The sequence below is a fragment of the Prunus avium genome, chromosome 8 (assembly GCF_965620075.1).
Source record: "Prunus avium chromosome 8, drPruAviu1.hap1.1, whole genome shotgun sequence".
Classification (NCBI taxonomy): Eukaryota; Viridiplantae; Streptophyta; class Magnoliopsida; order Rosales; family Rosaceae; genus Prunus; species Prunus avium.
In genome coordinates, this window is record NC_142291.1 from 34,337,008 (window position 1) to 34,363,311 (window position 26,304).

The window sequence follows — 26,304 nt, forward strand, 5'->3', positions numbered from 1 at the left end:
ATATTTTCAGATCAGAGAAAGAATTGTAGTCTTGTCGGTTCACCTCCCTTCTCTTTATAGATATATCATATATCTCACTGCCATCTTTGGAGATGGTGCTGTTGGTCTCAAATGTATTAAAGTCTCTGTACGTGCCAAATCTACTTACCTAACCCTAAAAAGCTTGTATCTTAACGTTAAAATCTATCCAGTTGCAGTAAGTTTCTACTCGTTTTTTTGGTCAAGTTTCTGCATTGGTAGCAGCATTAATACTTAGTTAGTTTAGGTATTTTAAGTTAGGTTTCTAGAATTCCATCTAGATAAGTTTTCTAAACGTGCATCAAAAATTTTAATCTTGCTCATCAATCCACGGGACCACGGCGTATAAACGTAAATCACTCCACAGAGTCAAATCATCAACACTGATTTATTTTGTAAGTCTATTATAAGTTTGGTCGAACCTCATGTTTAGTTAGGTTATGGGAGGTGTAGCCTTCTTGCATTCTAGCTCAATATGAAATACGTTTTTTTTATTTTTTTTATTGAAAAGAAAATTCGGACAATTTTATTGCTCAGGAAATACCATTATCATAGTTAATTAGGAGTTTCTAGTCACTAAATCGATGCTCAAAATTTGTCCACGTACAGTCAACTCCTGCAAAACTGAAGAATGCTTTGCTAGTAAACTGAAAGCTAAAGCCAGTACTGGTGAAATAGACTCAAACGTAGCAAATAAGCCCCCAAATATCAGCGGCAGTGCTAAATCCTCTGTTATTGAAGTATTAGGAGGGCGCCGCCATTCGTTGGTGGTTGATTTTAGGTCAAAATGTATTAAAATTTCAGTGCATTCAAAATTCTATTTAAGTAGGCACGCTAAATTTTTATTTTATTTTATGGTCAAAATTAGGAAGGGGAATGGAGGGAGGAAACTCATACACATGGGTATTTCGGACTTGAATCCGGGATCACTTGGGAGCACACTAAATGTTTGGGCCAATCCAACTAAGGCTCAGTTTGGGATTGCTGTCACTTTTTTTAAAAGTTGATTATGATGTGCTTTGAAAATAATTAGCTGTAAAGTAAAGCAGCTCCATGTTTGATAAACAATATTTTTAAAGTGCTGTTAATACAAAAAGCAGTGTCAAAACTATTTGGTGAATTTTAATATAAAATTGTTGTAACTGTGAATAATGACTAAAATAGACATGATGTTGAAAGTGTTATGTACTAATCATGTGGTGGTAGTGGTGGTGATGGAGTAAAGGTGGTGGTAGTGATGAAGGTGGAGTTGGTGGTTGTGGTAGTGGTGGTGGTGGTGACAGTTGCAGCATGGTGGTGGTGGTGGTGGTGGTCGTGGAGGTGGAGGTGGAGGAGGTGGTGGTGGAGATTGTGGAGGAGGTGGTGGTTGTAGTGGTGGCAGTGAAGGATGAAGAAGAGGAGGATGTGGTGGTGGTGGTTGTAAAGGTAGTGAATGTGGTGGTTCAAGTGGTGGAGTTGGATGTGAAAGTGGAGGTGGTGTCATTTTTTTAAAATGAATGATGGTATTTTGGGAATTAAAAAAATTCATTAAAGGATCTCTGCTTCTTTTGAAAGCAACTTTAAAAGCAACCCAAAGCCTGCTTTTAAAAGCTGCTGTCAAAATGTCACTGCTTTTAAAATAATCGGGATATTTTATTTTTACCAAACACCTTAAACTGTTTAACTTTAAAGTGAAGCTAATTTTTGGCCCAAAAAAAAAAAGCAATCCCAAATGCGCCGCCCCCCCCCCCCCACCAAAAAAAATAATCTATTTTAGTGTATTAAAAATCATACTTAGATACCCCGTCCAAAAAAACAAATTCATACTTAGGTACATTAAAACTTAGCAGGGGCATTCAAATTAAAATTCTATTTAATATGTAGGAAGACTCTAGCTGTTTTTTTTGGGGTCGAAAATAGGAAGACTCTAGCTAGCTAGCTAGGCCGAATATGGTGCAACATAGCCCAAGGCAGGCAGGGCCTGACCCAAAGCCCATGGTCCAATACAAATTTTAAATTGGTCCTCATTTTTTCAAGCAAACATAAGGCCCAAAATTTATTCACATCAGAGCACTTCCATCCCTATAGGTAGTGGCAGCCTTTGCAATTTTGTTTCCACCCTTATAAGCAACGGCAACGGCAATTATTATTCACTTTAATTTATTTTCTATTTTTTTTTATACTTAAACGATTATTTTTTATAAAATTTTCGGTTGCCACGTGTCACTATTTATTATAAAATTCTCATCTCAAATTCAGATAAAATTTTCGAATAATATTTTAGGATTAAATTTTCGGATAAGATTTTCGGTTGCCATGTATCCATATTTATTATAAAATTCACATCTCAAACTTTAGATAAAATTTTCGGATAAGATTTTTAGTTGCTATTGTCCATATTTATTATAAAATTCACATCTCACTTATCATATAATTAAAATACTCTCGGTCCTCATAGTCCAACACAATTGAGTACAAGGACAACTCAATCATTGGCAGATGCGATTCCATCGGATCACGACGTAGGGGAGTATTTTCCTTCAGACGATGTAATAGTGTCGTTATTTCCAACACAGAATGCACCACGGGAACCGACTGCGAACATTGTTCACTTGAGAAGCCATTTGTAATGGTTTCCCTTCTTCTTCTTTTTTTGCCATGAATAATCTAGGGTAAAGTGCCGAAAACCCCTCTAAACTATAATGCTTGTCGAAATGTCCACCCTGAATTATTTTTTCAGCTAATTTAGCCCTTGTAATAAATTTTATAGTAAATTGAGCTTAGACCCATAAAATTCATTTTAAATCACCTACAAACCTTTCCTTTAGTTTTCTATTTAAAATACCCAATTTTTTCAAATAATACCCGATGACTAGGATCCAACTAAGCAAGTTACCTAATATAACTTAAAATCTGATTTATTGTATTTTTCGGATTCCAAACCTACCCCTATTTATAAGTTATTGTGTTATGAGGGGGTGTAACTAATGACACACGTTGAATTTGGAAAGATCTCCAAATAGTTATAATGGATGTAGGAATTAATTTAGAAACTTATTTGAAATTAAATATTAAATTCCATATTAAAGTATTAGTAATCTATTTACGACTAGTAATCTATTTTTGAATTAATGTTGTTTTCCTTTTATGAATTACGACTAGTAATCTATTTAACTTATTAGTAATTTAAATTCAATATTAAATTTAGGAATTAATGTTGTTTTCCTTTTATGAATTATACGACTAGTATTCTATTTTATTATAGTTTTATGAATAATAGTGTACATTCTAATTATGTTGAAAAATAATTTGATAATCTATTTATTATTTGTTTTTTGAAAAACATTTTTTTAATGAACCTATTTTTTCTAAATGAACTTATTTTTTCTCTCCAAATAATGTACCTATTTTTTTTTCTCTAATAATGTACCTAGTAAAACAATTTACCTAGTATAATGAACCTATTTTTTTGCTAAATTTTGTATCTATTTTTTTCTCTAAATAATGTACCTATTTTTTTTCTCTAATAATGTATACCTAGTAAAACAATTTACCTAGTATAATGCACTTATTTTTTTCTTCTAAATAATGTACCTATTTTTAATTTATAAAAAATGTGCATAAATTTCAATTATACGACATACCTATTTTCTATAAATTATTGTGTACCTATTTTTAATTCCTGAAAAATGTACGGAAATTTCAATTACAAAGTAACTGACCTATTTTTGTTAATTTTTTTGGTAAATAATATACCTATATTTTTACACATATATATTTATATTTATATTTTTCATATGTACATTATTGGATATGTAATTTACAATTTTTTTTTTGTTGTTGCAATTTTAGGGGAATGGCAACCAAAAGAAATGGGGTGATTGCTATGCTATTAATAGGGAGTTTTAATTACAATTATGGCAGTTAATGAAATGCTTGGAATAAATTATAAATAAAATATGAAGTCTGATGGCAAGGATGTAAAAACATAGGAATACTATGACCTATTATATCTTAAGTTTGAAATTGGGTTTTACACATAGATTTATAGAATGATGGGTATATGTCTAGGAAATAGAAATTGTAGGGACCTATATCAGACAAGCCCTAAATTTTATCGCAAATTTAACACCTACCGTCAAGTTTCTACACTTCTATCCAATTTTCCGTCAATTATAAGGGTAATTTTGTCATTTTACAAAGTACAATATTAATAAAAATTTAAAACAAATGTAAAAACAAAAACAAACAAAATTCAAAATAGAAAAAAGAAGAAGAAAAGTAAACTAGCATATCACCAACACCACCCCCCTTCTCCCCCAACCCAGCTGGTGTTGTCGCAGACCTTCAAGACATGGTTTATAAATTTCTAAACCCAAAACCCAGAAAAATAAAGGAGAAGAAATCCCTAAGAAAGCAAACATTTTGAAAAATTAGAAAAAACACAACTTTATTAAGGAGATGGAGGCCAACCATACCCTCCATACATTGCATCCCCATTCTGATCAATTCCTTCATAGAACCTCAACTCTAGCTCCTCTAGCCTTCCCTCATCATCCCACATCCCATCATAACTCACATCATCATCATCAACATAGTAATCCTCCAATTCACCAGCCATAAATTCCCAGGCCAAATACTCAGAAGCATTCTAGAAATCGGAGCAATCTTCCCGCTCATTCCTCTCATAGTAGTCCAGAATAAGAGGCCCTAAAACCTTCAATTTTGGGTACTTTTTGTTGAGAAACTTGTCCTCAAGTTGAACATCTCAACACCCTCTCAAATCCAAAAACTCGAGCTCAGTGCAGCTTGAGGGTATTTGAAGAGTTGACGTCATTTGCCCGAAGGCAATAGGACAGGCTAGATCTCCTTGTGGGCTTGCCCGGGCTCGTGGGTCCTACACCTTGCCCGAGCTGGGTCTTCCACGCTGGAGCTTCCTTCCGGGCCTAGGGCCCCCTCCTGCCTGGGCTAAACCCTTGCGGTGGAATAGCTCTTAGGGATCATAAAAATTACATTAATGCCGCATGTTCCCAACGCTGCTTATTAAAATGAAATTCTGATTTAGTTCGTTTCAAACTTTTAAGATTGGGGTTCTTCAATTTTTCGAAAACTTTTTCTTTTATTTACACTTTTTTTTAAAAAAAAAAACTTAAGAAGCCAACCTCTTCAAAAAATAATAATAAATAAATAAAACCCTCAGATGCCAATAGATAATACAAAGAGTAATGTGTATGTTTTTTATTTTTCATATAACCGATAGAAGGTAGGACAATTTGAAACCTAAAATCTCGAATGTAGGAGTAAATGTTCTTCATTACTTTAGCTACACGCTCCTTGCATGTGTATGTTTTTGTTGTTAATAACATGACACACTCAATTTGATTATATATATGGGTAGCATCTAAGTTCGATCAATTTAGGATAAAAAAAAAATTCATCTCAGGTTTTCTTCTCCTCGAACTTTATGTGAATTCCATCCCCAAATCCTAAAATAGGGTTTCGAGCAATGCGTGCTGCTTTGATTGTTGTCCACCTATGAACAGAGATTCTATAGATGACTTAGCTTGTTTTTTTTGGACAAAGATGACTTAGCTCTGATAAAAACCTTGTAAAACACACAGTAGATTTGTAACTTTTGGTGAGAGAAAAGAAATGTACCTATATTTGGTGACCAAGACATGGAGAAAGGTGGCTAAGAAAACCCTACTATACTCTGTGCCCCTGCACATTGCCTCATTCCTCCACCAAAAGGCATGAAGTTCTTGGACACAGCATATGAGTCAAGGTCCTAAATTTCATCATATAATATATAAAGTAAAATTAGCTGCTAAAAATTGAAGTCATTTGAACAAACGACAATGACACTCAGCCCGTCCCCAAGACACGAACCCTCCAACGCCATGGATTGAACTCGAGGGGATCCTCGAATGTGTTGGGACTTAACTGAAGTGCAGAGGTGACAACCATAATGGTCCAGCCTTCTGGAATTGTAAATCCTGCAAAGCATTTACTGGAAACATTTTAGTAAAAATCCATTTGCTGTTAGAAACAAAAGGCCTAAGCTATTTGTAATTGAGGACTTACCCTTTACTGGGATATCTTTCAAAGCTCTACGTAATAAGCCAGGGGCAACATTTCCCAGCCTAAGAATTTCATTGATAACCTATATGTTTTCCAAAGACCAGCAAATTATAAGTCTTTTTCTAAGCAGTTGTGCAAGGAAGAAGGAAATGTTTGTTGAGATTCGGGAACTAACCTGAAGAGTAAAAGTCATCGATTTATATTCGTCCCATGTGAGTGAGGAATTTGGATTTTCACTGTTTTTGAGAATTGCCTCATGCTCAACCTGACCATAAAAGATAATTGATCATTAGGGTCTCAAACAGAGGAGTTAAGAAAATGAAATTGAAGCTCAAACTTTGACTACGCACCATCAACTCTTCTACACGGATTGTTCATTCCCTGAAGTGGCCTACGCGAGTCAAATTGTTCATGATTGAAGGCTTTCCGGTAGGCCACACAGATCAGTGTTTGTGATAGCGTTACTAGCGCGCAAATGTGGTACATAGACCAGAGCTTACCTGTAGAGGGGTAAAGTTGCATTAGGTGATCCGGCTATGTAGTCCTGAAAGGTGGGAGACACAAAGATGTCTTTGAGCTTTTTATCACCCCTATAACCCGTAGCCAATATGACCAAATCTGTCTTCACAGGGGAGCTTTCTCCTTCAACCAAAATGCCTTCTTGGCAAAAGCTGAAGCTGCTGGGAGACTTTTTCAGTATGATGCTTCCTTCTTGGACTCGGTCATAGAACTTCTCAGGCACTGTTGAGATCAGACAAGAACTGATTTCTTGGAGAAAACTATGCTTAGGTACCATTCCATACTTGGCTAAACCAAGCTTCTTAGTTATATAACTTTCCACAAATTTTGAAAATGCCCATCTCTGTTCAATGATTAAAAAAAAATTACTAATAAACATCAGCTTTTAGGAATTGATTATGATCAAGTTCATAGATAATTAAAAAGAAAAAAAGAAGTTTACCAGAGGTGAAAGAATTGTTGCCAGGAGACTGAGTAGGATGCCTTCTCCAGGCTTATGAACCAAAAGCTCCGAGAATCGATTAAGGTATAGGCATGCCAGGGGCACACCCCATGGGAGATAATCAGGGACATTCCAATGTTCTGTCTTGTATAAGACTCTGCATGGATGTTCAAGCCCTGCAAACCAACTAATCAATCAAGAGAAGAAAAAGATGAAAGGTAATACAAACTACTAAGAATAAAAATGATCAAAGTATTTTTGTGCAGATGCCATGTTGTTCAAATTATCTATAGCAGACTAACGACTCAATTTACCATTTGTGTTTGAACACTCCATTGCAATGTCCAAGGCAGATTTCTGAAACCCAACAACTGTTACTTGCTTTCCTCTCACGAATCTGCGAGCGCTATCGTAATCCATGGCAGCATAATCCATAGAGTGTATAACCTCTCCATCAAATACTTCTGGTCCTTTGTTGGAAGGGAATTCAGGAATGTTTGGGACATCACTGAATCGTCCGATGCAGAGGATCACAAAGTCCACCACGTAGATCTGCTTATCCATCCTCGATCAGCATGACTTAAATATTGATAGTTTAACAACTTAACATAATAAAATATAAACTCGATTGTACATATTATACTTGTACCTCGGTTGAAAGGCTTTGTTTGTCTTCTACTACAAATTTCCATTTCCCTTTGGAGCTGAAAGGCTCTCCAGAGCCACCCCACAAGCTCCGAGCTTGCATCTCATCCTCAGAGGAGCCTTCATACTCAATCCCACAAACTTCGGTGTTGAATTTGATATGCTTGAGCAAGTCAAAATGGTGAGCATATGATTTGATGTAATCCAAAACCTGATGTTGGTTAGGAAAGTCCTCTGTCACAGAAGATGGCCATGGGAAATCTGAGAATTGGTAAACTTCTCTAGGAGTTTGGAGCTTGGTGGTCTCAATAGTTTTGGTCCAAACTCCTCCAATGGTGCTTGCAGATTCAAACACAATGGGCTGAAAGCCCTTTGAAAGTGTGTACTTGCAGGCAAGAAGGCCACTAGCTCCAGCTCCTATAATGGCTACCTTCTTTCCCATTCTGATCTAAAAAGTGTGTTTGCTGCTGCTATGATCAGTCTTTGTATGCTTATGTATATATAAGCATACAATTACATGTTATATTCTTTGGCTTAAGATACATTCAATTACATGTTATATTCAATAATATCTCATATATCCTGGTTCGGATATCTGTATGAGTTTCCTAGAGATTTCAGATTTGAGAGAGGATTCCGATAAATATAAATAAATAACTAAAAATTTCCTTGGAACTTGGTCTATCATCTTCAATGTGGATTATATCACGGGAGTGCATAAGCCACCATTCCCACCCTTATCCCTGCCACCCAGGCCACCATTTCTCTTTGTCTTGTCTCTACCACAGATCTACCCCTACAACCATGAAATAAGCAGGTGTCAATATAAATGCAAAATACAAATCAAACTGGTTCTCCAAATTGTTGAATGTAGGGATATATTTTTTTGGTAAATTGATTATATTGAGAAGGGGCGATGAGTGGAAAGGTTTATTCAAAGGATATTCCATTGTAATCTTCCATATAACACTTTTTCATGAACTTTGAAGGTTATGGGTAACTTTCGTGGATTTTTACTTTATTTTTTATTTAAACAATAACAGACTTGTTAATTTTAAACACTTCAAATTATGAAAATAATAATAATTAATACTTAAGTTGTTGATGTGTCATGTTTTAAACAGATAGATTAATAGAATTGTTTAGATATTGCGAAATGCAGATAAATACACAACTTCTAAATGTATTATAATATTAAAAATAGGAATAAAACAACAGTAGATATACACATGATGTGCTACCAAAAGGAAAAAATCACATCCTAAATTTTTAATGAATCTAACTATTCACGCGTGTATTTTTGTGCTTACTTTTTTTTATTCTCATCAAATCATATAAGTCTTTTGACTTGAGATCTTATTATGATGCGACATAAAAAAAAAATTATTGAAACCCCCAAAGAACAACAAAACAAGATGGGACATATAATTTGATATGCTAAATATAGTGGAAAATTTGAGAAGATCACAAGTACATCCACGAGAATGAGATGAATTTGGGAGCCAGATGTGGGATGCTAGTTTCGCCATGCAAGCTTTGCTTGCTGCAAATCTGAATGATGAACTTGGATCTGTACTTAAGAAAGGACATGACTTCCTTAAGAAATCTCAGGTTTCTGTACTTACAAGTTCTATAAAAGCCCTTTTCCTTCTTCCTTTCACTTTGACCATCAAGCATTTTTCTTTCTCCCATTGCATTTTAAGTTGGCTAAAATATGCATCGGATTGTAATATTCTAGGTTAGGGATAATCCTTCTGGAGACTTTGTAGCCCATTTTCGCCACATTTCTAAAGGAGGATGGACTTTCTCTGATCAAGACCATGGATGGCAAGTTTCTGATTGTACTGCAGAAGCTTTGAAGGTGATTATTTTTGTCAAGCTGAGGGTTGAGCTAGAGCCATTACAATTGTATATGTTTCTCAAGCACATGTTATGTCGCACAGAATTGCTTGTTGTTATCGATGCTGCCGCCACAACTCGTCGGTGAACAACTAGAACCTGAGCGTTTATATGATGCTGTCAATGTCGTACTTTCTCTGCAGGTGAGGATTAGATTGAATAAAAAGTAGTATATCTCTAAATGGGGAAATTTATAACTACTGAAGATAGTTATTTTTATTTTCTCTTTACTGTCCCTTTATTTTGTCATAATGATATTAATGAGCTCCATTCTATGATTTGAACCAGGGTCCAAATGGTGGTGTATCAGCCTGGGAACCGGCAGGAGCTCCAAAATGGTTGGAGGTAAGTAAGAAAAATCCCTTTAACTGATCAAAGAATTTTATTATCTCCATTGTTTCAATGTGTATCATGACATGCATATATTCATTTTCTCCTTCAGTGGCTCAACCCTATAGAATTTATGGGGGATCTCGTCATCGAATATGAGTAACACTTTTGATCCAACATTTTCCATTCTGTAATTCCTTAAGTTCTAGACTACATTCCGTGAAGACTAACATAAGAGTCATGCAGGCACGTCGAGTGCACCTCATCTTCAATCCAGGCATTAGCTTTGTTTAGGAAGTTATACCCCACCCACAGAAGGAAACAGATAGATAATTTCATCACAACTGCTGCAGGGTTCATTGAAGACATACAAAGTCCTGATGGGTCATGGTATGCTTGCCTTAGATCAGATTATGTTAAGCATACTTATGTTCTTACTTGTGTTAGAGAAATAAACTAAAGAGGCAATAATTATCACAGGTATGGAAACTGGGGAATCTGCTTCATGTATGGAACATGGTTTGCAATCAGAGGGTTAGAGGCTGCTGGCAAGACTTACAATAATTGTGAGGCTATACGCCGAGGTGTTGAATTTTTACTCAAAACACAGAGAGATGATGGTGGATGGGGAGAGAGCTACATTTCTTGTGAAACCAAGGTTCACTTTCTCTTTCTTTTTCTTTTCTTTCCCCCTTTACATGAAATATGTTGAGGCTTTGTTGGTCTATTCCCAAAATACTCATAGCACACTAGCACATGCAACATGCAGCTCAATTTATACCGTGCGCCTAGTTGTTCTGAGATTCATTAGTAAATATATTCTCTCTTCAGAGTAAACTAAAATTAATCTCTTGAATTGGTTACACAGATCTATACACCTCTTGAAGGAGACCGATCCAATGTGGTGCAGACTGCAATGGGATTAATGGGTTTAATTCATGGTGGACAGGTTAGTACATGAATATTTACACCTAGCTATGTGCCAGCCACTTCCTCAGTTCTTTTACTTTTGCATATTTCTCTCCCAATTTCTAAATTTTCATGTTTATATTTTTTATTTATGCAATAGGCGGAGAGAGACCCTACTCCTATTCACCAAGCTGCAAAGATGTTGATCAATTCTCAATTGGAAAATGGCGATTTCCCCCAGCAGGTACCATTCTTAAACACCATTTATTCTGCAGCATGAGAAAATCTTAAGTCTTACCGGGTTGTATACAACCATGCGTCTATTTCTCTTATCATATACATCCGGTGATGATGAAGTATTTTCTCCTGCACCAAGTTAAAAGTAAAAAAGGATATTGTTTAATTACTACTAGCTACAGGTTGCTCATCTTTTGTTTATTTTCGTTTTCTCATGACAGGAAGTGATGGGAGTTTTCATGAGGAATGTCATGTTACACTACGCAGCATACAGGAATACTATCCCAATTTGGGCTCTTGCAGAATACAGCAATATGGTTCGTGTAGTCGTGTAGATTAATCTACGTGTATGTACGTATATACAAAGAGTGTTGTCTGCTTAACGCCATTAAGTAAAGGAAGAAAACAGTTTAAAAGTTAATGAGTTATTTATGCAGCCTATTAAAGTACAAGGGGGTGAATATTCTCTTTATATTTGGTTTTGGATATCAGCTTTACTTTTAAGCATGTATTTTAAATACTTTGTCAGAGTTGATAATAAATTTTATTAATAATAAATTTATAAATAAGGTTTTTCCCTACCCATTCTAACCCTTCTGCTCTCTCCTGCTTTTCTTCTTTACTAGTCTTGATATTTGTTCTCTATCTGTAATTGATTGTTTGTGAATTACAGTGATTTGATGTGGCACAATGGTTTCTACCATGGTATTAGTATTAGAGCTGTAACACAGCGTCTGAGATCCTGTTTCGCGTGTGACTCTTGAAGGAAGTTGAGGTTCCACCGTAAAACTAATTGGCAATGGGAGGAGTAGCCCAACTCCTTATAAACCCAGGGTCAGTCCCTTAACTTTTCAATGTGGGATAAATACTCTCAACACGCCCCCGCACGTGTGGCAAACTTTCAAGCCTAACACGTGGACAACACATATTGGGTGACGTGGGAGGCCGTTGGGCCCAACACGTGAAGCCTTGCTCTGATACCATGTTAAATTTCAAAAAGACGGGCCTGCGGCCGGCCTACTACTAACAACACCGATATTGTCCCCAACTTAACCACCTACAAAGCTCAATAGGTGTGGGGTTTTATTACAAAAGGCCTCGGTGATATTAGTAGTGGAACCATTCATTATATCTTGTATTTTATTTAGTCAAGTTTCCAATGTGAGACTTATATTCTTCAACATGCCCCCTCACGTGGGACCACCACATAGTGAGTCACACGTGGAGCCAAGTCCACATCGGAGTCAATCATTCAAGCCCAACATGTGAGCACCACGTATTGGGTAAAGGGTAGGAGTAAACATTCAAGCCCAATATATGAACACCACATATTGGGTAAGGGTAAAGGCCCAATTCAAGCCCAGTTAATCAACTTGCTCTGATACCATAAAGGAAGTTGAGGTTCCACCCCAAAACCAATTGGCAATGGGAGGAGTAACCCAACTCCTTATAAGCCCTTGCTAGGTTTCTCAACTTTCAGTGGTGTTCGCAGTGACCCTTCTGGTGCTGCCGCTGCCGCCGTTCTCTTTGCTTTTGGTTCCCGTTCTCATTCTCCTCCTCCTCTTCTTCAACAACTCTGAGCTAAGTTTTTCACCTTTTTGTTTACTTTTTGCTTCTTCGAGTTCATCATGGTTTTCTCTCCTCTATAATGTGTTCTTCACATGTACATGTTACATTTACAGCATCATATGTTTTCATATCTTAAATTGATTCCATTTCTGGTCTTTTGATCGGTGTGAGATCCTTGTTCTGTGTTAAGAAGGTTGTCAATTGGTGAATTTGAGGCTCTGACTTGTAAGTTGCTCTTGTGTGATCTAATTTGGGAATTTTGGTGCCCTAATTTGGAACACCTGGGAAATTTGGTGACTTTATGTCTCTTAGTTGGATGACACCAATTATGTGTCTTGGAGTACTAAGATTCATAAATTGTTAAAAGGTTATCATCTAATAGGGTTTCGTGATGGCGCAACTACGTGTCCTACTGATGAACATGGTGATGAGTATCATCCAATAGGGTTTCTTGCTTGGCGTTCAAGTATAATGAACATTGGTTATTTAAGGACAAATGAAGCAACTACCATGAAGAGTCAACAAACTCTCAAGTGGCAGGGTTAAAGGTAAAAACAGGGATCTTACCAAGGAGTGGGCGACAAGGTGATATCAAAACAAGCCATTGACACTTTTGAAGGTTTGCCCTTAACATCTTCAACTGTAGACTGCAACCTACAAATGCTGCTCTTCAGTTCTAGTCTTTGCTGCAGTTAATTCTATACTTTCTCGCTCTCCACGGGTAAAAGATGAGACGAGTCCAGAAACGCTTCAAGAGAAGCGTAACAAGATTAAGGATATCGAAAGTTCAGGCGCAGCAAACGTGTCAACTGGTTGTGACACAGATGACAAACTTTTGACGGTTACGGTTGAGAAGCGTAATGGGGAAGTCGTAGCAAATTCTTCGAGTAAGGGTTCTACTTCAGTTTGGATTCTAGATTCCGGTTGTTCGTTTCATGTGTGTTTGATAAGACCCGCCCCAGATTCCCCTCGGAATCCGTGACAAACTCTGCTTCCCGTCCGACATCTACCCGACGTCAGACCTACTTTACTAAAAAGCCACATAACCCCCAATTTAAAAGGATAAACCATTTGACTCCTGCAGAAAATTCGGCAAAGTCTCCTCTATAACTGGAACGATTCCCACATTATAACCAATAGAAAAACAATATAATAACTTCCCAACTTTCAGCATGCAATGTCTACCACCCAAGCACCAATCGCAAGTAGTTCTAAAGACTTGGGCCAAAATCATACATCAATCCAAATCGGGTTTCAGACCCATCATAGACACAAACACATTTTAACCACAACCATTCAGAAAAACTGGAATATAAATAAGCATTTAATCTCACCAAAGTTTCAATCGGGCTTCAGTCCCACCAACATAATCAAAACCAAACTCAACAAAAATAATAATTTAGTTCGCGGCTGCACCTAGGTGAAACCCCAGGCTACCTACGTACCCCTTTGTGAGGGATCAAGCCACACGCAGTTCTTATATCAATAATCAACATCACTCACATCGAACATTTAGAACTTCTGTAGTTATTCTCTAACAACCGGTATAAGTGAATTATCCGCCACGATTCACAGTAAACAAAATTATTATAGCTACCTCTTTCCTATATCCAACTAAAAACAAGCTAAGCTACAATTTATATACTCAAAATATGGTATAATTTTACAATATAGTCCCACATACATAAACAACCGTAAGATAGCGTACACCACATACAACTAACATTCCCGGCGAACATGCCTTTTTCTGAGGCGCTTGGATACCCAAACATGGAAAGGTCCGATTAATCTTATGAAACACACAAGTCATGTCTATACAAGATTCCACAATTACAAAGGAGTATCACAATTCGGAAAATATACAGATATCGTCCAAGTAAAACCAACAATTAAATTTAGATTCATTCTTAACTTCAATTTCCACAAGGCATATAACTAAATATGTTATAAATTCATTTCTTCCCATGATTCATAACTCAAAACCATTTCCCTGTAAAAACTCACATATACTATGCATAACTCTTTTAAAACTAACCGTTTACTCTGAACTCAAATTACTTTTCCAAAATCATTTCTTTCTCGCAACCATACCCTATCCAAGGTGTATATTGCAAAACAACACTGTCCAAACATCAAAACAATGATCACATCTGTGCAGAGCACTCACCATGCATATACTTAAGAAACCCCAACTTGGAAACGAATCCATCCCACACATATAAATGTGTTTGTATATATATATATATACACCCCAGACCATCATCATGTACCAAGGGAAAACAATCCAACCGGGGGATTGTTTTAACTAGACCACATGGCAAAATCCTCAATACTCATATGGCTAGGGAATGAGCAGTCCAACCGGGGGACTATTGCTCCCTAGACACGCACGGTAGAATCCTCAATACATGTGCGCTGAATATCCCTCCTACGCGTGCAGACTACTGGTTAAGGCCTTCGGTACACCCTGTCAAGGGTGCCCGATATCCCGACACACCTCCGAAGAGTTACCACATGTCTAATATATCAAGTATCAATAACATAAGAGGTACATATCATGGTGCACATCATGTACAAGGGAAAAACAAACCAACACGAAGATCGTTTTACTAAACCACATGGCAGAATCCTCAATACTCATGTGGCTAGGGAATGAGTAGTCCAACAGGGGGAGTATTGCTCCCCAGACATGCACGGTAGAATCCTCAATACACGTGCGGCTGAAACAAGTCTTACGTGCGTGAAATGCCAGTCAAGGCCTACGACACACCCCGCCAAGGGTGCCCGGGTCATCAACATCTCACACGTCGGAAAATATCTTAACGCACGTGTAGTTATCATCCATATCGAACCAGGGAAGGTACATATGATGGTGCAATTCACAAACCCATATATATAAAATATAAAATAATATACCTTCCCTTAATTCAAATTTTCCAAATTCTCAGTATTCCAGAAGACCCGAATATTTATTGTATATAAAATAATCTCTCAAAAGCATAAATTCCATAAAGACCCAAAATATCATTCAAATAATAATCAAAACTTGCTTACACATGCAATTCCCACAAAATACTTTCATAATCGAACCTCATATCACCCAATCCATATAATTTAATAATAATCATAAAAATAGTGACTATGTATTCTCTAAAATTCTTAAGTCACAGTGTAAAAGCCGAAACAAATCCGATATATAGCACAATTTCATAATTCCATTAACCAAATACTAATTTCCAAACCATTCAGGTTTCTGTTCGGTTCATTTTTACACATGATTTTTCATGTTATTCACCCACTATTTTGAGTTAGTTCTTGACATTTTATAGCTTTTTACTTCCTTTTTGTGTTTTCTTAGATTTTACCTTGGTTGGAATGAAAATGAGCTAAAAGTGCATTATTGGTTATAAACTTTGTTTTTGTTCATTTTCGTAGGTCAACTTCTTGGCCTAGGATCAGCATGCTCTGATACTCGGATGAGGTCATGATCTTCATGAGACCTGTTCCAATGGATGTTAACTACAACATATCCAAATTTGAGCTCCATTGGACAAGTATTGCCTATCCAACCAATCCAACATGTTACCACAGCTCTGGAAATCCGGGATTGGCCAGCTTTTACCTCCATTGTGTCATCTTGATTATTCTTGTTACCATAACACTTGGTAACAAGAATTTACCTTAGTAGATGAGATATTTTCTGAAGCATTTGGCATCTTTGTGAGGACAAGGCTTCATCATTTGCAAGGGGACAAGAAGACAATGGGTGAAGACTTTGCATTAGAATACTAAAAGTAAAAGATGGAAAGGAGGAGAGAGGGAAGCAAAGGGAGTGCAATCTGAATTGGAGAGGCTCTTGAACGTGGAAAAGGAAGTCATTCCATCATTCTACACATTGAGAGCAGATTTTGGAGAGCTTGGAGCTAGGAGAAGCCAAGGTGCAGCCAAGCAAAGTGGAGAAGAAAGCTTCCACCATTGATGACCTTGAAGCTTTCATCATTTTCTCAAAATCTGTAAACTCTTTCTAATTTTATTTTGAATTTGTATTTGGAATAAGTATGAGCAACTAAACTCCATAGCTAGGGCTTAGGTTGAAGCCCTAAACATGATTACCTTATTGTTTTGATGCTTGAGTGTATGAATTTCTAGATATTGTTGATGAATTCCAATTCACCAAATTAATCTATCCTTGATGTGTGTTTTTCCTTGGTTGGCCATCTTTGAAAGCATGCTTCTTGAGATTGTTGGGATTATGTGTATCTTCATGTTATCCTAAGCAATAAATGGATGAAGTAAGAATCATCCATGTGAATTGGTTTCTTGAATACCTAATGTAAACACCATGCTATTAGGATTCTTGTGATGTTCATATTCTCTTTGAACTTAATGGGTTCTCCTTGTAATTGAATCAAAGTACGAACCATACCTAGGTTCGGTTATGGGGAGGGCACAAGTATTGTAGCACGAACCATGCACTTTACGTATATTAGAGAGGATCAATGCGTCTTGAGCCACGACCCATGGTCTTGATTGCGAACATTTTCATCAACATGTTTAGAGTTCATCATTTGAGTATTCATGAACATGGGTAGAATTGTTTAGGGTGGATTCCGAAACCCTAGTGTTTGTTACATTTTTAATTCCACTCTTTGATATTTCATCTCTGCTTTTCTCATTTAAATTCAAAGTCCATTTACTTTCATGCAATAGAAATAGGTCACTTGAAACAAATCAAACCCCCCCCCCCCCCCCAATGTGTGTGTGAGTTGTGTGTTCGACACATGGTGTGTCTTTGTTACTGAATTTTATTTGTTTCCGTAATTGTGTTGGACTTTTGGTCCGCGTTCTGTTCTTCCATTTTCTGTGCTGAATCCAACCGTATAAAGAACGTAAATTTTGGACTTACGGTTGGAAAGTTATAGGTCAAACTCTGGACAGAGGTCGAAACTGGAAAAATAGAGAAACGAATCTGTCCAAATGGTGATAAAAGGGTGATAGAAAGTGCTGTTTGTGTTTTTCTCTAGTTTTCTTGTGTTGTTCCATTTCTTTTACACTTCTTTACTCATTTCTAGTTTCCATTTTGCATTTGTGCATTTGTGGTGTGTTAAATAAGTGTTCTTTACGTACTCAAATTAGAACTTATAGGAAGCCGACAAGTTCTTCGTGGGATCGACCCCGTACTTACATAATCTATACTTCGATAGATTCGTGCACTTGCGGGTATTTTTAATTGGTTGTTTGCACATTAATTTGTGTCCTTTTAGGAATGCAACAATTTTTGGCGCCGTTGCCGGGGAACTGGCACGGTTGCTTATATGTTTTGTTTGAGTATGTTTAGAGTACTTAGTTTTATTTTTGTTTATTGATTGTTGTTTCATTTTATCTTGATTTGTTTTTGTTTCTTTTTCTTATAGGAACATCCGAGGAGTCACCTCCACCATCTCCAATGGCAGCCGCAACTAAAATTGTGGAACTTACTATGTAAGAATACTCCAATAAATTTGTGATGGAGGAAGCAAATGTTTTTGGCTCATTTCATAATGAGTTGCCTATGAATGAATATTTCCGACAAACATACAATCCGGAGTGGAGAAATCATTCAAACTTCTGGTGGACCGACAATCCAAATTTTCAACAAGGGTCATATCAACCATATCAAGGCCAACATAATACTTGTCCACCTTATGGTCAACCCCAATATTATAATCCACCACCACTTAGTCAATCTCACCAACCACCTCAAGGACCAACTTTGGAAGAAATTGTTGCTTCAATGGTTAGAAACACAGATAATTTCATCATGCAGAGGAATGACACTCACATGCAGAGGAATGATACCCACATGCAGAAAATGAATAAGGCCATTGCCAATCTAGAAAATCAAGTGGGGCAAATTGCTATAGCTTTGAGTCAAAGGGAAGTTGGGATGATGCCTAACCAAACAGTGATACCAACCGGGCATGAGCATGTTCAAGAAGTTACCTTGAGAACTGGTAAGGTAATTGGTGAAATTGATGGTTCTAAAAATTTGATTCACAATGTTGATGACATGCAGGTTGAACAAGTGACTGAGCCTAAAGAAGCTGCCCTTGTACTTGATGTGAATAATCAGTTTTTCCGGAAGCACAAAGAAGCTGCCCCTTGTACTTGCTCTTCAAAAATGTAGCATCAATGAACAACAAGGGTATGCAATATTGAAATCAAGTAATGGAACCGCCAAACAATACAAAAAACCAAACGATACATAAACACACCAACTACAACCCTCCAACTTCTTATTCGAACAAACATCAATCACCCACTTCTTGTCATTTCCGGCATATAAAAAATTAAATCCTATTTCAAGAGCATACATGCACAATTTCAACCGGAACTCATCTACAACAACATCAAACCTCTGCCCTACATGAAGTATGTACGTCTCCCACTCATTCGACAACAAAGGCTTAGCACTTGCTCTCTTCGACCTGCCCAAAAATTCATTTGTCTTTGACAGTACTAGAACACGACGACTCGCCTTTTTCACATGCTATCAACTCCTTATTTCCACAAAAATCACCACTATACTCATGTAACATTCCCATAGACTTGCAAATATTAGTCTGAAATCGAATTATGAAAAAAGAAACTACACTGACTGAAATAAACGGAAACTGCAGTGCACTTTATGAGAAAACATATGCTCAAATTTGAATAGAAACCATAAGGAAAAGCCGTGTTCAAAGTACTAAAACTAATATCAAAACACATTTAACTCCATAAGCAGTTGTAACATTGACATACACTTCCAAAGCAGTTTATGAAACAAGAGACTGCAATAAATAGACGTAGTTTATGACAGAAAATCAAAACAAATTCAAGTCCATAAACAGTTGTAACATTGCCATACACTTCCAATGTAGTCTATGAAACCAGAAACTGCAGTTTCTGCTAACCAAAAGGAAACTACGATCAAAGTACTAAAACTAAATTCCAAAAACATATAAGTCGATATAAACGAAAACAGATACCTCAACGCCTAGGACTGCCAAAAATCTCCCCAACCAAACAACAGCTCAAAATCAAATCTGATCACAAAACGAAGAAGATAGGGTTTAGCATTGAACACCACAAGATCGTGCCACAAAACTGAGCTCAAAATACCCGAACTAAGGAGAACAGAAATCACCTAAAACTGACCGTCATTCCGCATGAAAATCGAACGAAAATAGAAAATCGAAGGAAAACCTACCAAAAAATTGAAGCTCCAATGGCAGAACGAGAACTAGAAATCCAAAACCTCGAAGCCGAAGGAAAATGAAAGAGAAAGACCAAATCGCGCGTAGTTTAAACAGCTAGGGGTAAAAGCGTCATTTATTTTGTAAGATTTAAAGATGGGCCATGCTTTTTAAGAAGAATGGTAGCATTGTCCTTTCAGTTTTTATTTTTAAGCTGGCCCAACGAATCTAGGCTTCCTCTTTGGCCTAATCCAAAATAACAATTCTTTCCTAGGTATTAAAACCCAAACCAAAATACCCAATGTCTCAAATACTAATTAGTAAAGTTAATTATGTCTAATACCTAATTTTTCTTCGACTTTATTAGGACTGGAGCCATTCATTACATGAGACTTTCTATTTTCAACTTTCCAATGTGAGGCTTTTTACATTCACATTTTCACACGCTCCCGCACGTGTGATGAATTTTCAAATTTATCACATAGACAATACATATTAGGTGATGTGGAGCACATTTGCAATTAACTGATGTTTTTATATCGCCTGAAAAGATTCGGATGAGATTGTACTTTGCTTTACATATCTGGTCTTGCCAAATTTGGCATATGTTGTTGACTATGGTGTACATTCTTATTGGTATTCTCTAAAAACAACTTAAACTAATTAAGAAATATTATCCTTGTTTTGGGGTCAAATACTAAGAAAATGATGATGATGGTTCGTGTCCATCATTCAGATTTAGAAAAACATAACATGGCAGACAGGCTCACCAGATTTGCTAGTATATTTTTTAGGCTGATATTCAAAGATTGATGATCATGATAATACCAAAAATAATAATGGCTTCGGTCAAAATGGACGGCCCGATAGAATTTAATTTCGTCTGCCAGACTTACACATGGCCTCAATCTGAGAACTTATCTCCAGACAGAGTGATGTTTAAAAGTGGGGAAAGCCTGTTAAGTCAATTTCTCCAATGCCCAACAGATTATCCATTAAGTTAAATTCTAACTTTTACTGTATATTTCACAACAAGCTTTCCCAACTGTATATTTCACAACAAGCCGCCCAACTGTCCGTGGGCCTTCAGTGGATGGCTCGAGGAGGCTGGGTTCAAGTAGGGAGAGTCGTTCTTTGTTGAGTGTCGCGATATATGGACTTTACATGTGTACTGGCAGCCTTCATTATAGAATTTCGCCGAGTAAGGATGGGAACGAGGCATGAATCCGGAACAAGTACCCGAGAACTATTCTTCACTTTTCTTGGGCTTGCATAAAATCTCCATACATTCTTTTTTTATTTTTATGTTATGTTATGTTTTATTTGTCAAACAAAATAGGGTAAATATTCAGTTATGCTAAGATACGTTCATATTATTATTCTTCTCCAATATGGAGGTATTTATACAAGTACAAAGATGTGTTAACCCTAAATAAAATAGGAAATATATATAAATTAAAATATGAAGTAAATCTCTATTACAATAGGACTAAATAATAATTGGTAAGTAACCAAAATTCTAATGAAATAAGGAACCAAAATCCTAACTAAGTACTAAGTAAGGACTCGCCAACACTCCCCCTCAAGTTGCGCAAAGATATTTCGCACGCCCAACTTGACAAGCGAGTCACAGAACACCATACTTGAGAAGCACCAATTGTAGAGAAGGTCTTTTCATCAACCACGAGTGAAACAAGTGACAAACTAAAGCAAAGTTCGCAGCGAAAACACAAGAGCAAACCCTAAAAAATAGGGCACATAGCAGAACACAGAAAACCTGTGAGCACAGCAGCAGATAAGGCTGAACACAGAAACCCTGTGAGCACGGCAATAGGTAAGGCAGAACACTGAAACCCTGTGAGTACGGTAGTAGATAAGGCAGAACACAGAAGCCCTGTGAACACAGCAAAAGCAAAGGCAACCAAGGACTCGCCAACATTATTTTCTCAAAACTTCACATATTAGTCACATGATCAATTATCATAATGAGGAAGTTGAGGACGTAAAGTAAACCTAGGCTTAGTAGTCTATGTCTACATGTTGCTGTTTTTTGATAGGATCCCGAGGGCTCTTTAGTCTTTTGAAATTTGGCCAGTTGTCATTATATGACTGGTTATGTTAAGAGATATGTACATTGGGTAAAGGTTGAACAAGGTTTCAACACTTTTACGTAATATATGGGAAATTTTATGACGTATTATCATCGTTTATTGTAATAAACTCTGCAAACTCATGAAGCTCCCAATCTTTGAGGAATTATTTGAAACCCTAGAGTCAGATTCAAGTTTCAACAAGATAGATAAGTCTAAATATTTGTTTTCGGCTTTTCCAATTAGACAATTTTATTGCTGCACATTCAAGAATAACATCTGAACAAGATGAAGACAAAATAATCTCAGTTTTTCTTCTCTTCCAACTCGATGTGAGTTTTATTTTGAGTATTTTTATGTTATTGTACTGGGTGTGCGAACTTTGTTCTAGACTTGGTTTGAGTTTAGATGTTCTTTCCCAGTTGTGTTACGGTTCTATTGTGCCATTGGTTTGTGCTTTGTACACTCCCCTATTTGGCGTTTTAATGAAATGAGATATGATTTCGACCAAAAAAAAAAAAAAACAAACTCGATGTGAATGCCATCCCCAAATCCTAACATGGGATTTCGAGCAATGCGTGCCCCTTTGATCGTTGTCCACCTATTAACAGAAATTCAAACGATGGTTGGTTAAGATCTGTCAAGAACTGCATACACAATTTTTGAAACTTGAGATCCAAATGAGATAAAACAAGAGGGCAAAGAAATGTGTTAAGTTTCTGATGTTGAACTGTGTGTATTCTTCAACACTCCACCACATGTGAGACCACTTTTTAGTGGGCCACACATGCAACTAATTTCACATCGGTCACTTTTTTATATATATATATATTTTATATTTTTTTAATTTGGGGTTTTGTTTGATTTGGGTTTAATCGGGCCAAGTCAACCGACCTGCTTTGATACCATGTTAAGATTTTAGAGAGACAGACCCTTGGCCCACCACTAGCAACATCGATATTGTCCCCAACTTAACCACCAATTTAGCATGTGTGGGGTTTCATTACATGGGACTTTCTATTTTCAACTTTCCAACGGCTTTTTACATTCACATTCTCACACAACCCCACAAGTGTGATGAATTTTCAAGCCTATCACGTGGACAACACATATTGGGTGACGTGGAGCACGTGTGACCGTTAGGCTTTCACACGTGGACTAACTTGGCTCTAATATCATGAAGGAAGTTGAGGTTCCCCCCATTGCCAATTGGTTTTGGGGTGGAACCTCAATTTCCTTCATGGTATCGGAAAATTCACCATTCTTTTGATCTTCATCTCATTGATTTGTTTGTTGGTTGAGAGATTTTTCATAATTTGTAGAGCATTGGTATGAGAAATCTTCCATCTTTGTTAAAAATCAAACCTAGGACCTCTGGAGTAAATACTCGTATTCAACCAATGAATATGAACAATAATAATATTGGTCCAATCCAAGGTATTTTAACGTATTAAAAAAATTTACAAATTTTACGCAGATTTATTAATACTTTCATATTGTGGATTCCTTAGTATGCATTGGCAGTTAAAAAAGGTAAACTTAAAATTTGTTATTTATTAAATCAAAAGAAACAAGGAGGCTGAATCCCCAAACAACCAGATAGAACAACTCATTTAGAACAACTCGTAGTTAATATTTGATAACTAGAAGGCCTTTTTAGTGCACAACCCTCAATTGTTCCAACTTCTTATATAGATTTTCCTGTTTTTGGGCTAATTCATAACTTAATTGCACGTTATTTTTAATTATAGGTACATCTAGACAAGTGCTCGATCATTTCCCATAAACAGAATTTGAAAAGTATCTCAGTTTTTCTTCTCCGAGAGCTTAATGTGAATGCTTGCCCCAAATCCTAACACATGCGTTCGAGCAATGGGTCCCGCTTTGATCCTTTTCCAGCTATGAACAAAAAAGTTAAAATCCAAAAGATGATTAAGCTCTATCAAAAACCTTGTAGGCACACAGTATATTTGTAACTTGTGGTGAGAAAATGAGATAAAAAATAAGAGGGGAATGGTGAAATGTACGTACCTATATTTGGTGACCATGACATGGAGAAAGGTGGCCAAGAACACCCTACTATACTCTGCCCCTGCGCATTGTCTCGATCCTCGACCAAACGGCATGAAGTTCTTCGATATAACAAGGGAGTCAAGGTCCTAGTTTCCATAAAATATTTACACACACACATATATATATATGTGCGTATAAACAAAATTAGCTTATTTTGGAAAAATGGCAATATTACTCTCAAGTTACAACATCAAACCCCTCCCTTCCTCCCCACGAAAACGCACCTTCCAACGCCACGGATTGAACTCGAGGGGATCCTTGAATGTGTTGGGACTTAGTTGAAGTGCAGAGGTGAGAGCCACAATCGTCCAACCTGCTGGAATTGTAAATCCTGCAAAGCATGTACTTCAACATTTTAGTGAAAAAAACATTGGCAGTTAGAAACTAAAGGCCTAAGCTATTTGTAACCAAGGACGTACCCTTTACTGGGATATCTTTCAAAGCTCTGCGTAGCAATGCAGGTGCAACATTTCCCAGTCTAAGAGTTTCATTGATAACCTATGTTTTCCAAAGACCAGCAAGTTAATAAGACTTTTTCCATAGTAAAGTGTGAGTAGAAACAACATGTTGCGCTTGTGTACTTTGTAGAACTAATTACCTGACGAGTGAAAGTCATCGATTTATATTCGTCCCATGTGAGTGAGGAATTTGCATTTTCTCTGTTTTTGAGAAGTGCCTCATTCTCAGCCTTGACGACAAAAGATATTTGATTATTTGTGACATATGTAGAAAATTAAAGAACTTGTTAAATTGATGCGTAAACTTTGTGTACTTACAGTCAACTCTTTTAAAGCTGCAGGATGCTCTGCAAGTAAACTGAAAGCTAATGCCAATATTGATGAAATAGGCTCAAAGCCAGCAAACAAGGCCCCAAATACGACATAAACAGCAAAATCCTCGGACAAGAACTTCTCTTTGTCCACGTCGCTGCTGATTTGGTCAAGGAAATCTCCTCGACGTGTGTCCGGTGACATGCGTCTCTTCTTTAGCATATCCCTCAGCATTGTTGTTATCTTGTTGCCGTCCTGAATAGGTACCAAAGCTTTAAATATCTTTATGGTATCTGATTGAATAATTGAAACAAATTTCGCATGTTTTGATAAACAAACCATTTTGAATACTACCTTTAAACAATTATGGTATGCTGTACCAGGAACATTCAAGGGAAATGACAAAAAACTGCTCATGATTCTAAAAAATTTATCACTGAGGTTATCAGATGATGTTTCAGCATCATAACCAATCATATGCTTGGCACCAAAATTTAAGAGCATCTGCGACGGTGAGAAAAGATAATTTTAGTATAAACAATAAGCGCAGTGGATCATAATAACTAATAGATAAGTGATTAAGTAGTTGGGTTAAAAATTTTACAACTGAGCTAGCATGTTTAACTTCAACAGATGCCTGACTTGACCAGGAGGCTAGAGTTTTGACGACCGTTTTTTCTATTAGAGGGAGCAACTTTTCCTGAAGCGTCTCAGTGCCCAAGTGATTTAATGCAATGCTCCTTAAGTACTTGTGAACGACACTACCGGCTGTCTTTATCTCGCCAGAAAGATTGAAGATCTTGGCAAATGAGTCGAAGAGCCCTAGTTCAACTAGCTTGCCTTCTTGTTGAAAGAGGTAACTATTGAATTCGGGATCGACTGAGACTACAATTGGTCTACCAGCCAAACTAGTCCGAAATATTGGGCCATATCTGCAAGGCAGAGAAGAATTTAAGCGAGAAATGAAACTAGAATTTCTTATGGTAAATTGAGTAGCCATAGTTTATTTACTTACTTTTGAAGTCTCTTCTTATAGAAAGGATGAAGATCAAGGGAATAGCTCTTAGTCATCGCATTGAGAGTCTCTCCAACGAGAGGCCAGCCCATAGAACCCGGAGGGAGAACCCCATTGCATTTTGGATTTCTCCATTGTGTAATCCAGTGAGTAATGTATGTCACCAGCAAAACTACCAAACTCAATCCAACAACAGCCCACATTTTCAGATCAGAGAAAGAATTGTAGTCTTGTTGGTTCACCTCCCTTCTCTTTATAGATATATCATATATCTCACTGCAAAAGAGGCCATCACTGGAGATGGTGCTGTTGGTGTTAAATGTATTAAAGTCTCTGTGCGTGCCAAATCTACTTACCTAACCCTAAAAAGCTTGTGTCTTAACGTTAAAATCTATCTAGTTGCAGTAGGGTATTTTAAGTTAGTTTTCTAGAATTCCATCTAGATAAGTATTCTAAACGTGCATCAAAATTTTTAATCTTGCTCATCAATCCACGGGACCACGGCGTATAA

General features: G+C 36.9%; 3 protein-coding genes and 1 pseudogene across 4 annotated transcripts; 1 reads left to right on the top strand and 3 right to left on the bottom strand.

Moving 5' to 3' along the window:
* Positions 1-5,335: 5,335 nt before the first annotated feature.
* Positions 5,336-6,338, bottom strand: LOC110753992 (cucurbitadienol 11-hydroxylase-like; annotated as a pseudogene). The gene is made up of 5 exons (XR_015826164.1): positions 6,254-6,338; positions 6,082-6,160; positions 5,887-5,993; positions 5,656-5,785; positions 5,336-5,530 (listed from the first exon to the last, which is right to left on the bottom strand). The product of XR_015826164.1 is annotated as a cucurbitadienol 11-hydroxylase-like (transcript).
* Positions 6,339-6,550: 212 nt separating this feature from the next.
* LOC148292624 (putative flavin-containing monooxygenase 1) lies at positions 6,551-8,624 on the bottom strand. The gene is made up of 4 exons (XM_088246135.1): positions 7,689-8,624; positions 7,354-7,591; positions 7,040-7,215; positions 6,551-6,940 (listed from the first exon to the last, which is right to left on the bottom strand). The coding sequence occupies exons 1-4, from the start codon at positions 8,124-8,126 to the stop codon at positions 6,575-6,577; spliced, it is 1,218 nt and encodes a 405-aa protein (XP_088102261.1). The 5' UTR covers positions 8,127-8,624; the 3' UTR covers positions 6,551-6,574.
* Positions 8,625-9,160: 536 nt separating this feature from the next.
* On the top strand, positions 9,161-11,531 carry LOC110753994 (beta-amyrin synthase-like). The gene is made up of 10 exons (XM_021954982.2): positions 9,161-9,295; positions 9,423-9,545; positions 9,628-9,726; positions 9,872-9,928; positions 10,026-10,072; positions 10,160-10,303; positions 10,394-10,571; positions 10,782-10,862; positions 10,983-11,066; positions 11,281-11,531. Exons 1-10 carry the CDS (start codon positions 9,191-9,193, stop codon positions 11,392-11,394), a joined length of 1,032 nt encoding a protein of 343 aa, XP_021810674.2. The 5' UTR covers positions 9,161-9,190; the 3' UTR covers positions 11,395-11,531.
* Positions 11,532-23,459: 11,928 nt separating this feature from the next.
* On the bottom strand, positions 23,460-26,021 carry LOC148292625 (cucurbitadienol 11-hydroxylase-like). Its single transcript, XM_088245163.1, has 9 exons — positions 25,794-26,021; positions 25,383-25,710; positions 25,133-25,282; positions 24,785-25,033; positions 24,607-24,696; positions 24,428-24,506; positions 24,233-24,339; positions 23,967-24,094; positions 23,460-23,834 (listed from the first exon to the last, which is right to left on the bottom strand). The coding sequence occupies exons 1-9, from the start codon at positions 25,994-25,996 to the stop codon at positions 23,741-23,743; spliced, it is 1,428 nt and encodes a 475-aa protein (XP_088101289.1). The 5' UTR covers positions 25,997-26,021; the 3' UTR covers positions 23,460-23,740.
* Positions 26,022-26,304: the final 283 nt, after the last annotated feature.

Excerpts from the sequence above, each read along its gene's own strand:
- LOC148292624 (XM_088246135.1), bottom strand. The coding sequence starts at position 8,126 with ATGGGAAAGAAGGTAGCCATTATAGGAGCTGGAGCTAGTGGCCTTCTT. Across the intron at positions 7,216-7,353 it reads GGAGTGTTCAAACACAAATG|GGCTTGAACATCCATGCAGA; the intron begins GTAAATTGAGTC and ends GTTGGTTTGCAG. Across the intron at positions 6,941-7,039 it reads CAACAATTCTTTCACCTCTG|AGATGGGCATTTTCAAAATT; the intron begins GTAAACTTCTTT and ends ATCATTGAACAG.
- LOC110753994 (XM_021954982.2), top strand. The coding sequence starts at position 9,191 with ATGTGGGATGCTAGTTTCGCCATGCAAGCTTTGCTTGCTGCAAATCTG. Across the intron at positions 9,929-10,025 it reads GAGCTCCAAAATGGTTGGAG|TGGCTCAACCCTATAGAATT; the intron begins GTAAGTAAGAAA and ends TTTCTCCTTCAG. Across the intron at positions 11,067-11,280 it reads ATGGCGATTTCCCCCAGCAG|GAAGTGATGGGAGTTTTCAT; the intron begins GTACCATTCTTA and ends TTCTCATGACAG.
- LOC148292625 (XM_088245163.1), bottom strand. The coding sequence starts at position 25,996 with ATGTGGGCTGTTGTTGGATTGAGTTTGGTAGTTTTGCTGGTGACATAC. Across the intron at positions 24,697-24,784 it reads CAGCTTTAAAAGAGTTGACT|GCTGAGAATGAGGCACTTCT; the intron begins GTAAGTACACAA and ends TTTGTCGTCAAG. Across the intron at positions 24,507-24,606 it reads CGATGACTTTCACTCGTCAG|GTTATCAATGAAACTCTTAG; the intron begins GTAATTAGTTCT and ends TGGAAAACATAG.